This window comes from Gymnoscopelus microlampas, assembly GCF_963454915.1.
Source record: "Gymnoscopelus microlampas genome assembly, chromosome: 10".
NCBI lineage: Eukaryota > Metazoa > Chordata > Actinopteri > Myctophiformes > Myctophidae > Gymnoscopelus > Gymnoscopelus microlampas.
In genome coordinates this window covers 20,436,191-20,450,243 of record NC_139947.1, presented here as the reverse complement: position 1 = coordinate 20,450,243, position 14,053 = coordinate 20,436,191, and the positions used below count along the sequence as shown (strand labels likewise).

The following is a 14,053-nucleotide window of genomic DNA, read 5'->3' as shown; positions in this document are numbered from 1 at the left end:
AACGGAACCAAGTGGACCCGTAAGGGTCCATTTGGTTCCATTTGTACACTTTCTGAGTTACAGACCTACGGGTCTGTTTGGTTCCATTTGTATTTTTACTGTCACTGTGTTTTACAAACTTTACTGAATGACACAAAATGATGGAAGTTTAAACAGAATAAAAACAAAGGCATTGTGCTGGAAATATGTTGATTTTGTCGTTCGACAAAGTATAAATTCGTCTTTTCAGTTTTCCTTTCATAAATTGTCGCTGAGGGATTGAAGATGGTCAATATTTGTACAAAGTACTATAGTGTATGTCTTTACGGCATCGCCCAGTTTCATTATTTGTTTGATAACCGTGGAAAAAAGGAACATTTTCACAGGAACTTACAGGAACATTTATTAAATGGAGATGAATGTTTCGGTCCAACTGACCCGCATCAGGTATCTGTTTTTCACGTTGTTTTTTTTTCTCCTACACACCTGTCCTTGTGAGTAGGTGTGCAAAAGGACTTTTTCTATTATTTGTTTGTTCGGAAATATCCGTTGTCACTGGAAGTTGGGCATTGTTTTTATGAACACTTGAGAAGTGACAGGATTCCCTTACCTGTTCCACCCTGTCAACCCAATCCTATAGGAGAAACGACCCCATCTTTGGCTTTTTTCCATTTTTCTTTGAGTTTGTTGTGGATGACATATTCAGATTTATTTGCATTTTTTCACTTTGCCTCTATGGGTCAAGTTTTCTTTTTTTTATGATGTGATGAAATATCGACACTTAAATACTTGAAAAACTGCTGGATCGTCGGCTCCAGGCTATGTGGCCTGTGGCTGTGTGGATGTCTGTCAGCTGGGGAAGTATTTTGGTACTGCACTAGCTAATGTTATATGCCATCAGTGTTGTCTTTCTTCAGATTTTTTTAGTCTTTCAAATTGTACCTTTATAATTGTTGCTTTTTTCGTTCACACATTTTGTACTTTGTAAGAAATTATTATTAGTGTTAATAAGCCATTGACTAAAGTCACAGAAAAGTTTGAAAGCTAAACGCAGAGTACATGGAGGTGTAAATGAATATCACTTATTTTCTTTCTTGTTTGTCCTCTTGAAATTCTACTTGAATATGATGTCGATATTGTCTTTTTTATTATTATTATTGTTAATATTATTGTTATTATTCCTTGTCCCTCTGTTGGCTGCAATATGGCTGATTTGAACTGTGCTGTTTGATTGTTCCCATGTTCAATGAAGACTGTTTCCCTCTCTCTATTGCACTGGCTCTGCCCAAACGCCTAATCATTTATCCTGTGTTGTACCACGGTGTGTCGTGTGGCAAAAAAATTGCAGATCTACAAGCTCACAACGTGTCTCACTGCACGTGAGTAGTGGTGTAAAGTAACTAAGTACATTTACTCAACTACTGTACCTACAATTTTGAGGTATTTTTTACATTAGTGGAGTATTTCCAATGTTCAGCACTTTTACTTCTACTCCACTACATCTCTGAGGAAAATGTTGTACTTTTACTCCACTACCTTTATTTGAAAACTTTAGTTAATAGTTACTTTGTAGATTTAGAGTTTTATTACTAAACATACATTAACCACTTTAGCTTTATATATTTCTGCTATCTTCAAAAGATTTTTTATACATTTCCAATACTTGAAATTGGACATTCTGCATAATGAGTACTTTTACTAAGTATATTTTGATGCCAATACGTTTGTACTTTTACTCAAGAACATTTTCGGAAAATTCCGGACTTTTACTTTACACCACTGCACGTGAGCTTGTAAATCTGCATTTTCTTTTGCCCCGCGACTCCGCCGTACGACGGGAGTATAAATCTGTCCTAAAACTGCTGATGCAATGACTCTGCTACAAATGGCAGCAAATGGTTTAAATGTTGAATAGTTTAATAAAGATCTATGAAGGAACTATAATGAAAACAATCATGTGAATTATGCTCATTTGTTAAGGTCCGAGTGATAACCAGAAGTAGACTCTGGTTAAGATGTCAGTAGTGTTGATTAGTGACTTCTGAACCTGGTTTGCAACCAGTTTTGGGCAGTAAACTTATTACAAAGTATAACTGTAATATTATAGAGCACTGAAGTCCTGACCTCACTGCCGGTAGAGGGCACTGTTCCGCTGGTTCGTGGCTTTATCGAAAAATAAACACACCACCCTGGCGATTTTACTCATATGGATATGAAGCATCGACTGAAGGTGTAAATGTACACATTTACCCAAAGAATAACACAATAAACGCTAGAAACGAGTCAAGCGACCCAAAGACTACATTTCCCATGAACGCGGCTGCTGTAGGGACAGTGATTTCAGACCCGGAAGTTGTAGTTCTTAAGACTTTTAAGGCAGAATGAATTCCATTTTCGCCAGAAACAGGCTGTATCAAATATGAATGAATATCATAAACGATGCAGAGCCACCCCCCCTGACAGAAACGCTGGGGTGGTGTGTTTATGTTTGGAACACAGTTCTTATATGACGTGATCTAAGATTCTCCAATGGGGATTTCAACACAAAAAATAAAGCCACGAACCAGCGGAACAGCGCCCTCTAGCGGCAGTGAAGTCAGACTTCGGTGCTCTATTACTTTACCCAGTAATGAGTAGTGTAAGGGACTACAATTGCCAAAACCGGAATTATATTCATTACTAATCCAAGTAACTGCATTACTTTATATATGCAGTGTGTATATATATACACACACACACATACACACACCCCCCCGTATATTGTGTGTATAGTAATGCCTAGTTACTTGGAGTAACTGTAATATTTTTAATTACCATGGTTCTCAAAAGTATCAAATTGAAAACATTCAATGGGGTTTTGCCTTTTGGTTTCGTTATATTTTGTGGTGTGATGAGATACCACACTTTCTGGGAAGTTGTTATTGTTATGGCTCATGGTGAATGATGCGGAAATTGATCTTTTTTTTATTGCGGTTCCACCCAACAAAATAACGTCACGTTCAAACATTACACAGTCTTCTTATCATCATTTCACCCTGTGGAAAATCCCACAGAAAACCTTTGGCCCAACCACATACTTATCCAGGAACAAAGAAGAAATACAACTTCCTGTAAAGGGGGAAGTAGGCTGTATTTAAATACATGGTTATAGGAGTAATGTCCATGCCTAGAGGCACCTTGATCAATGAATAGATCAATTCATTTATAACTGATTAAGGGGCGAGGGTTTAGAAAATACATATTGTCTCTGTCGGGTGGAAAGCTCATATGTCCAAAACCGTTACTTTTCAGGATTTGAAAAATTGCAAAAGTAGAAGCTCAAAACAAGTCGCTTCTGCCACGTTTCAAGCTTGCAGATCTGCTACTTTTGATGCTTTTGTGTGACGCTGTAGTATAATCAAGTAGGGCATTAATTTGCGAAAAAACAAAAAAAGTTAAAATATGGATAAAAGAGGTTTCTGCCTGACAGCAACAATATGTTGTCCAACTAATTTATGTCTTAGACAAGGAGAATCACGTAACTCTTCGCTTGACTTATATAGTAGGTGTGCCGGAGGTGTGTGCCAAAACATTGCAGATCTACAAGCTCAATGCGTCGCGATGCAATGCGATATTGAGAGCTTGTAGATCGGCTTTTATGGGCACGCAGCTATGTATAAATCAGGCTTTAGTTTAACTCATAGTATTCAGGTTAAAAATAAACAGTTACAGTCAAATATTTTTTTAAATTTGCCACGACCATGATCTAGTAATGAAGCTTTTTGTAGTCATAGGATCCTTTTTGTTTGGTTTTATTACATCTGTAAACAAAATGCATATCAAAACAAATGTTCAAATCATATGTACAATATATATACGACCAATTTATTCTTCTGTGCACAACCAAAAGAAAATGTTTTGATCGAGTTAGACAAAGTAACTCGGCCCTTACGGTCCCCAACTTGGCACATTTGCATGGCATTTTGTATGGGTTCTTCATTTTCTGTCGACTGTCGACCACTTTTACAATTGTCACTAAATGCGACTACAATTTTTCATTGGCAATTCCAACGACCTGCCAAATAATCCAGACATCCCACCAGACCCTTCAACATTTGTAACTCAGCATTGTGTTTTCTCTCCATCAAAACATCTATTCCACGTGTCATGATGGACGAGCAGTCGTTTTGCTGTCATTGTCTCTGTTTGCACGGTCCGTGGCGGAAAGGTCCGCTACTGTCGTCTATATGAGCACAAACTGTACTGCACAGGAATGATGTGAGTCTGAATATTACAACATATTCTATCTATGTATTTACAACACATTAGTACAGTTTTCACAGAAGTTGATCAAAGTGCAAGAATTTGGCATCCATGTATGATTTGTTTTTACCCCCCTTGTTGCCATCGTGAGCTCAGCCAACAGGTTATTTTGATGAATACAATTCTATCCTAACCAGTCTGTATAGTATATTATGTTAATTATAATACAATATAACTAGGCTAGTCTATCTGCAGTGGTTGGAGGTGGTCTCGGTACTCTTCCATTGAGATATTCAGACCCTGGTGTCGGGTAGGACACCTACTGCTTGACATGTAGTACTGCCTGAAACTCATCATAACCACAATATCATAACCTTGCAAGTGTGAGAATATAGACCCTGCAGGAGTTATATTAGCACTTGTAGCTCGGAGGAGTGGAGCAGTTGAGAATGTGTTCCTGGCAAGTATATATACAGTATATACATATATATATATATATATGTATATATATATATATATATACCGGTACTATTAAGTTGAAGAGACTGTCAACGTATGCAGAACGATTTCAATCACATCTCCAGTAACATCGTTAATTTATCAACCTTTTAACGATTATCAAACCTAAATACCATGTGAGGAGAAAAAATCACACCCAGTGTGAAGTGGGCGGTGTGTGGTCATCACAACATGACTCACTTAAAAAAAATGGATTACTTTTTCCAGTCCATACTGCTATTCATAGGGCTGCACATGTGTCATGTGTTTCGCTAGCCAATCACAGTCCTGAATTTGCAAAGTCAGCCAATCACATTACAGCTAGTGGTGATGACACTAGCTGTAATGTGATTGGCTGACTTTGCAAAAGTATAGATTTGCATTGACTGTGGAAGGGTTAGGGTTGTAGACTGCGTTGTAGACTATTGGCCAATCACGGTGCAGGATTGGTCAGTGTCCAAAACTCACTTATAGGGGGCCGCCCCAAAAAGACACAGGTTATCTTTCCCCCACCATTATACCCCTCTGGGCAGCGGCCTGGTGAACGGCGCCAGAGAGGTGGTGGTGGTGGTGATGGCGTCGTGGTGGTTGGGGGCCACGCAGCGCATGTTGCCCGTGGTGACGATGCACTGCAGGGGCCACAGCACGATGACCACCAGCAGCACCATGAGCACGATGAAGAGCAGCAGCCTCTTCCAGTTCGTCAGCCGGTCAAACGGGTGCGCGGGCCGCGGCCGCGTCTGAACCGGGGCCTCGGCGCCCGCCTTGCTGGCGCCGATGTTGATGCAGACGCACAGCGCGGCGGGGCCCGCCGCCGGGGCGGGGTCCTTGCTGCACAGCTTCTCCCCCTCCAGCCAGACGGGCCGCTCCTGCTGCTGGTTGGTGGGCAGCCTGCAGAGGAGCTCGCGGCTGGTGGCCAGCGCCGGCGGACCCTCCTCGGGCAGCGTGGTGGGGTGGCGGCAGAGCGGGCACAGGAGCTTGCAGCTCCCGCCGCCGCCGCCGTCCTGCTCGGTCAGCGAGATGGACATGAGGCGCGAGAGACACTCCAGGCAGAAGGTGTGCTTGCAGTCCAGCAGTTTGGGCGTCCTGAAGACGTTGTCGTACGCGTTGCAGCAGATGGTGCACTCCAGCTCGCCGCCGAACAGCTCCGGGGGCATGGCCAGCTGGATGTGCCATATCTGAGGGGTCTTGGCCATCTTCAGAGGGGCCTCGCTTTGCTCCTCACGCGGCGCCTCTCGCTGATTATTCAGCCTTTCTCTCCCCTTTCCAGCTGATACCAGGTGTGGGTTATCTGAAGGGAAGAGAGTAGAATTAGAGATTAGTTTGACTATTTTGACCTGTATGTACCTGGTTGCTCACATCATTACAACAGCACAGACTGTGAAATTCTCAGTGTTAAACGGCTTGCAAGAAGAAGGAAACAAAGTTGTAGATCTGCTATTTTTTTTAAAGATTGTGAAAATGTGTGCAAATCTTTGAATATGTATTATTTAAAGCGAACATTTGTAAAATATTGTGTTCCAGGAACGCCCAGAAGCAAAGATTTGTATATAAATGTTCGCTTAAAATATATATATACTCAAAGATTTCCACAACTTTTCACGATTTTTCAAAAATAGCCAAAGAAATCTAAAAATGACAGAGGTGTGTTCCCGGATTGAATGGGTTAAAGGGGCATGAAACCCTATAATGATGTTGTATTTTGTTTTCCATTTCAGGTTAAAAACTGCAGCAGGGTAAAACATGTCAGGCCGCATGAGACTGACCTTATAGAGCATCCTGTATTAAAATTGGCTTAAGGGAGGACCGGCCGGTTATATCTAGGTGTGTCAAGAGGCTCTGGGCACACCTAATCTAACACACCCATTATTAATTGTATTAGCTGCAGCTGCCATGGTTTTAATCTAATGTAACCTGAACTGGAGAACAAACAGCTTAGGTTTTCATGCCCGCTTAAAGCTCTATATTCGGGTAGTAATCATTGGTATCCCGTCCTGGAAATGTATTTTCTGTTTTCTAAAGTGTTGGAGAGACAGGGAGGCCCCTGTTACTGAACAAACGCTATAGCAAGGATTGCTATATCGGAATATAGAGCAAACTTAATATAACAAAGAAAAAGCTATCACGTTTATTTAACTCTCAGAATGATTACACTTTGAGGATTTTCTGTTTGAATTTGCACCGGCTATGTTTAACCTCCACACAGAGGACAGAGTATATCATTTTTACAAAGCTATCAGGATTGCAGGCCGTCCAATTCGGCCAGCAGCTCATTGCAAAAGGTGTTGAATTCCTGGTGTACCATACATGAATACTAATTGTTTAAGGAAATGATTCGCATAACAACAGTTTACAGTTTTAGTTACTTAAAATGTTGTTACTAGATGTATCTTCCTAATCCTATAGGACACAACAGTAACTGGTGCTTCTGTTTCCACACCCAGAGACACAGACTTTCACCTTTTTCACATACTGTAGCTACAGCTATGGACAACAAGTAGCCCTGTACGTCCTGTATATCTGGTATATAGACACCTTAGGGCCTGTAAAGTAACTACTGTTAAACGTAATGTATGTTCTGTTTACTAAAGAGCTGGAGAGAGTGATACCCAGTGGTGTAAAGTAACTAAGTACATTTACTCAAGTACTGTACTTAAGTACAATTTTGAGGTACTTTTACTTTACTGGAGTATTTCCAATTTTCAGTACTTTTACTTCTGCTCCATCACATCTCAGATGCAAATATTGTACTTTTACTCCACTACAATTATTTGAAAACTTTAGTTACTAGTTACTTAAATAGCCGATCTACAAGCTCACAATGTGTTGCGATGCGACGCATCGTGAGCTTGTAGATCGGCTATTTTCGAAAGATTTTGAAAACTTGTGAAATGGGGACATTCTGCATAATGAGTACTTTTACTTTTGGTACTTTAAGTATATTTAGATTCCGATACTTTTTAACTCCAAGTCCATTTTGAATACCGGACTTTTACTTGTAACGGAGTATTTCTACACTGCAGTATTGATACTTTCACTTAACGTTTGAGTACTTTTTCCACCACTGGTTAAAAGTTTAGGGATGAACATTTATTTTCTGTTTACTAACGAGCTGGAGAGACAGTGATACCCCTGTTACTGAACAAGCAGATCGCCATCAGAATATAGAGCTATTTAACACCTATTTTAATAATAATATTCTTAAAAGCCTTAAAGCGTTGAACGACCGTTAGAAACAATAAGCCAAAAAAAATGTAATGCTTCTACCCGGCTATTGAGGATTTTCCCCCTTCCTGATAATAGCTCGTTCATGAATCTCTGAACACATTCAGGGTGCATATTATATGCCAGACTTCCATTCATGTTAATTCTCTGCCATGCAACCCTAGTACCCTCCATGGTACAATAACTACAATAACTCCCCCACCCCTTGAGCCCCACGGGGCACCTTCAACATCCAGTAGCTCTTGAAAGATTGTTTCTGGTCACTTCTGTGTCACTATCTGGGGCAGGAGACACAGGTCGCTTTGTTTAAAAACGTCTACTGTCCTCAGACGTCAGCAAGGGAGGGTGCATGGTGCCCTTCAACAGTAGTGGAAGAATCTATTTGAGTTTCTACTTGAGTAAAAGTCTTGAGTAAAAGTCCTGCATTTAACCATACATTCAATCCGGGAACTCGTGTCATTTTAGATTTCTTTGGATATTCAAAAATAGCAGATCTACAAGCTCATAGCGCGGCACCGAGTTTTTTTTTTAATCGTGAACATTTTGTGCAAATCTTGAAATATATCTTTTTTTTTAAAAGCATACATTTGTCAAATATTTTGTTCCAGGGATCCCCCAGAAGCAAAGATTTGAGTTACAAATGTTTGCTTTAAAGATATATATATTCAAAGATTTGTACAAAATAGCAGATCTACAAGCTCATAGCAAGCTTGTATATCTGCTATTTTTGAATGGCCAAAGAAATATAAAATGACAGAGATGCGTTCCCGCATTGAATGGGTTAACGGAAATGTACAAAATAATTGGCATCAACATATACTTTCTGTGCCAAAAGTACTCATGTGTTTATCACTTTAATGTTGCAGCTGATAAAGAAGGTAGCTTAACCTATAATAATACATCATCATTTATCAGTTAATGTACTGTATGCATAGTATTAAATTTCACTTTCAAAAAAACTTTGGGTCATTTTATCATCTACTCAGGCTTTTGTGAGCCCCCCAGACCGTTTTTAAGTTGCTTGATTCAGTATTTAGATATTTGATATTCATTTTATCAGACACGCCCACTTCCTATACAAACCCATTATAACTTCAAACTCCATTTTAACCATGTTAGATTCATCAAAAACACCCGTCCTTGGTTTTGGTGACTCACCCCGCCCTCCTAATATGCGAGGGGGCCGTGTTTTTTCGAGAACTTTTTTCATTTATTTTTAATATTATTTTTTGAAAATGAAAAAAACTAAAACTGTCAAATAATTGTAGTGGAGTAAAAAGTACAATATTTGAGATATAGTGGAGTAGAAGTATAACGAAATGCTCAAGTCAAGTAAATGTACCTCAAAAATGTACTTGAGGACAGTTTCTCTTTTCAGTAAATGTTAACCACAACGCTTCAGAATACTTGCTCTGACAATAGACTTAGGCATTATGTCAACATAGGAGCACGGCAGTTGAACTGTAGAACAAACAAGGCTGAGTGTTTGCCATTGTGGCAGACGTTAAACGCTTTGACACTGACTGATGGTCTTGCGGGAGGTTTGCTTATATATACTACCATGGCACTACGCCATCTTAAAACATAGATTAAATATGAAATGACAGTGTAATGCTAACGTCTACCACGTTCAGTGCTGTAGTGGCTGTTATAAATGATTTGGCTAGACAGGTTTGGTGCCTTTTCTTATAGGGCATTCAATGTGTGTGTGTGTGTGTGTGTGTGTGTGTGTGTGTGTGTGTGTGTGTGTGTGTGCGCGCGGTGTGTGTGTGTGTGTGTGTGTGTGCAGGTGCGTTGGAGGTACACAGTAAAACTCTGAGTCAATTTGGTTCCATTTGTATGCTCTGAGGTCTAAATGAGCACTCAGCGTTTTACAGTGTAGGCAGGGGTGAGTTGAGTGGTCATTTCACAGGTGTTCCCCTCACTGTGCCCTCGGGGGGGGGGCGGCCCTGCCCCTGTGTCCAGCTACACACAATGTACCTGCTTGTTCTCAGGCCCATCGCTCCATCTACCCTTGGCATTCCTACATAGCGCTGCAGCCTCTGCCCCATTACTCCGTCCAACCCCCTCTTTCACTCTCTCTCTCTCTTGCACTCTCTGTGTGCATCCATCCATCCAGCCATCCATCCATCCATTTCTGTCTGTACTGGTAGCCCTATATTGTATACTTCATCGTACGATGATTAGTGAAATATTGAAAACAACTGAGCTGCTTGTAGTTGTGCTATCTTCCATATTTGTGAACATTTTGAAATATTTTGAAATTCTTTGAAAGCTTTCACCTATAATGACATGACCCTATATGATAATAGGGCAGCCAGCTTTAAATCTGTGTTTTTTTTGGTAATGGCTATAGGAGGAGGGCTAGTGCAGTGATTCTGAGATACTTTCATGTCAAAGACCCCCACATTGATGTGTATTAGGCAGCAGACCCCCATTTGAAAATATTTGGTCTAAATTCAATCCCCGGGGTTGAATGTGTAATACATTCAATCATTGGTTAACGTCTAGCCAGTGAAAACATTATCCTCATTTTGCTGGGGACCCCCTCGAACCTGCTCACGGATCCCTGGAGGTCCCCGGACCTCACTTTGAGAACCACTGGTCTAGTTCACTCAATCATTAAAGCTTTCCTCCTTAGCTTTCCTCGAAAGGCCCAGATCCTACAGGGTTGACCTATACGTTTCAGCATCATAGAAAGTCACAGAAAACCAGCGAAACTGGACTGGAGAAACGGTTCTCAAAAGCCTGAGGCCAGGTTAGCCAGTGTCAGTGATAGCTTTAAATACATAGCAACCATCTTTGCATTGGGCAACAATGTAACACATACATAATTGTCAGAAGTCAATGAGCTGAAAGCAGTGTGTGTGTGTGTGTGTGTGTGTGTGTGTGTGTGTGTGTGTGTGTGTGTGTGTGTGTGTGTGTGTGTGTGTGTGTGTGTGTGTGTGTGTGTGTGTGTGTGTGTGTGTGTGTGTGTGTGTGTGTGTGTGTGTGTGTGTGTGTGTGTGTGTGTGTGTGTGTGTGTGTGTGTGGATTAGCTCCAGGCCAGACTTGGACATAGCTTCATCCTCCGTTAATTTCCATGACAGTTTAACTGACATGGTCATTGACGCCCGCTGGAAAGACCAGACCGGGCGGGGCTGTTGATGCATAGGTGTTCTTTGTTTAGAAAATGTAAGTTCTTTGCTTTGGGATTGCAGCTCGGACAGGGAAGTATAAAGCACACGGTTCTCCAGAGCATTGGCTGTCAAACGTTTTAATTTCAAGTGTGAAAACAAATAACTTTTTAGTGTTCTTTGTTTAGAAGATTAAAGTTCTTCGCTTTGGGATTGCTGCACAGACAGGGATGTATAAAGCAGAAACTTTTTTAATTTCAAGGAACCCCATAACTTTGAGAGCATACACGTGTAACCAAATGGACCCATTTGGTTCCACATGTATGCTCTCAAAGTTATGGGGGACTTACAGACTCATAAAAGTCTATTTGGTACCCACTTTGAGAACCACTGCTCTAGAGGGTCATTATTGTGTCGGTTGTGCCGCCTCACTTTGCAGACTCTTCTTATAGCGGTGTGTAAACAGTCAGAATCTGGTTTGGGATCTAAGTTTCTAGACAGAGCGAGGTGAATACCGGATGCAAAATGAGATACCGTTAAGTGCCAGTTTACACAACAGGGGAAATCCTTCCCTAAGCTTTCAAGGAGTGGTTAAACGGTGCAGGGTCAGAGTGTTGGGTAGTAGAGGTTACAGGGAAGTTACACATTAACTGTATTGCTGCTGACGCTTGTTGCCAGGACAGAACGACGCTGGACGGAGGAGTGCCTTGTGTTTCACCCTGTGTACGGAATACCTTTGCCTGTGGTCTCTGTAGTGGGGTTATTATAGTAAGCTAAAACTAAGACTGAAATAAAAACAAAAATGAGGAAACCAAAATGAAAACAGAAGTTCAAATGCCACTGTTTGGTGGTTAGTTTGAACCAGTGGTGTGGTCTTTGGCTCCGAAAATGTTCAGCAGGTATAATATACTAAGACCTGCAAGTTCAAACCAGTAGTTCTACCATGTTACACTAAATACGTATATTATACGTATATAGTGTAACACGGTAGAACTACTGGTTTGAACTTGCTCACTGTCTAGGACCTTGCTATCTATATGCCCCCCTCCAATCACTATCAGCAAGCACGTGTTTTGTTCTGCACTCAACTGTTCAACTGACCCATTTACCATTATCTCACGAGACCATATTTTGTGTATTCAAAACAGAGGCAAACACAGCTTGTTGGGGCAATTTAACAGCTAGAAGCTCTACTTTATACTTCCTCGTACGGCGGTAGGCTATATTTAGGAATGCATTTTTTAACTTTTGTTAAAAAAAAATCCAAAACGGGGAGGGACGCCAGGTTGGTTAAAGCAGTGGTTCCCAAACCTTTTAGCTCAAGACCCAAAAGAGAAATTAGACGTCTGCCCGGGACCCAGACTAGTGAAAATAGCAGATCTACAAGCTCACAACGTGTTGCTACGCGCCGTGTTGTGAGCTTGTACATCTGCTTTTTTCACAACTTCTTCAACTTTTTTTATTTATTCATTTATTGAAATGATTCAGATTTTTTTCATTTTATTTATGAAATACTTTTGAAAAATGTTGGAATTGTTTTTAATTGATGAAAAGTTGTGATTTAATTGTTTTTAACTTTGGGAAACAGTGGGTTAAGATTATAGAAAACCTCCTTCTATGCTCCGCGCACCCCCTCCCACTCTTTGAGCCCATGGATTCAGGTGTGGTGTACTTTGAGGTCACCTGTTTGTATGTTTTTTAAGCTCCCAAACCGGTGTGCTCATTTGCTCACCCTACCTGTTCTGTATTTGAAAAGTAAATGTAATTTGAGCTCCCTGCCATTTGAGATACCGCAACACAGAGAGAGTGGAGCCGAGCGCGAGGAGGTGCTGCTCCCATGGAACGCAACATAATGAGCCTCCGTCATACGTGTATTATAATATCCCGATATCGTTTCCAACAGCGGCAGTCTTGACAATGGCCCGTTTTCACTGTCACGTTTGCGACCCCTTCAGGCTTTATTATCCATAAGGATAAAATGCATTCATGTATTGCAGCCTACGATTTCTGGAGCTTTTCCCTTTGTTTGTGGTGGATCTGTGTGCTTGCATGGCTCAATATGGTACATCTAGGTTGTGTAAATACATAAGCTTGAAAAAATGAATATATAAAAAAGGGTTTACTCTCTGGGTTAAATGAAAAAAAAACACTCGCACTAATGCATTCAAATTTCACTTGGTGAACAGCTCAACGGGTGAAATTGCTTTCCCTCACTCAACAGCAGCCGGTGCAGAAACAATGGTGCTGTGTCCAATTCTACACATTACACAGAAAATCCTCCACAGTTCATTCAATCCTCCACAGTTCATTCAAACATTTGTGACACAGAGTGTTAAAGTAACGTTTCGGTGAAGTTCACTGAAGATTCAAACATTTGTAACTCTGAGCCTGTACACATCTAACATAGGTAAAATACTGAGAGTGTACAAATGGAACCATGTGGCAATTGCACTCTCAGTGTTTAAAGTACCGTTTCAGCTTACCTAATTGTTCAGTGAAGAGGTGCAGTCGGGCCGTTATCTCTCTCCCACTCTGTCCTGGGTTAGCAGGTTATCACTTGCTCGGGCCCTCACTCCCGCTGTGGGGCCAACATGCGTCTCCTTCAGCGGTCTTTAAAGTGGGATGAATTTGTCCAGGAGGTCCCAGTAGGGAGCTGCTCTCTGTCTGTCTCTGGTGTCTTGCACTGGCTCTTCTGTTCTAGGTGGTTACTGAACCTTTGAGGGCTGGTCTGAGTGACAGGTGTGTGGGTGTGGGTGTGTGTGTGTGTGTGTGTATGAGAGAGAGAGGTTGTGGGTGTGTGCGCTCAAAGCCAGTGGAACAGAGGAGCGCTGTGGTGTGTGAGTGAGTGAGTGAGTGTGTTCAGCCCCAGGTCCCTCGTTCCTCTGTTGGCCGGTGTCACCTGCCCCCTGTTTTTCAAGTACTCTATGCAAATGAAGTGGATAGGGCGGGCTGGGGTGTGTGTGTGTGGGGGGGAGGGGGGGGGGGGGGGGGCA

At 41.4% G+C, this 14,053-nt stretch overlaps 1 protein-coding gene across 1 annotated transcript; it reads right to left on the bottom strand.

Annotated features, from left to right (window-relative positions):
• Positions 1–5,122: 5,122 nt before the first annotated feature.
• rnf223 (ring finger protein 223) lies at positions 5,123–13,826 on the bottom strand. Its single transcript, XM_084069269.1, has 2 exons — positions 13,544–13,826; positions 5,123–6,010 (listed from the first exon to the last, which is right to left on the bottom strand). The coding sequence occupies exon 2, from the start codon at positions 5,913–5,915 to the stop codon at positions 5,235–5,237; it is 681 nt and encodes a 226-aa protein (XP_083925395.1). The 5' UTR covers positions 5,916–6,010; positions 13,544–13,826; the 3' UTR covers positions 5,123–5,234.
• Between the last annotated feature and the right edge of the window lie 227 nt (positions 13,827–14,053).

What these genes read in the sequence shown, in the direction of transcription:
- rnf223 (XM_084069269.1), bottom strand. Translation starts at nt 5,915, where the DNA reads ATGGCCAAGACCCCTCAGATATGGCACATCCAGCTGGCCATGCCCCCG.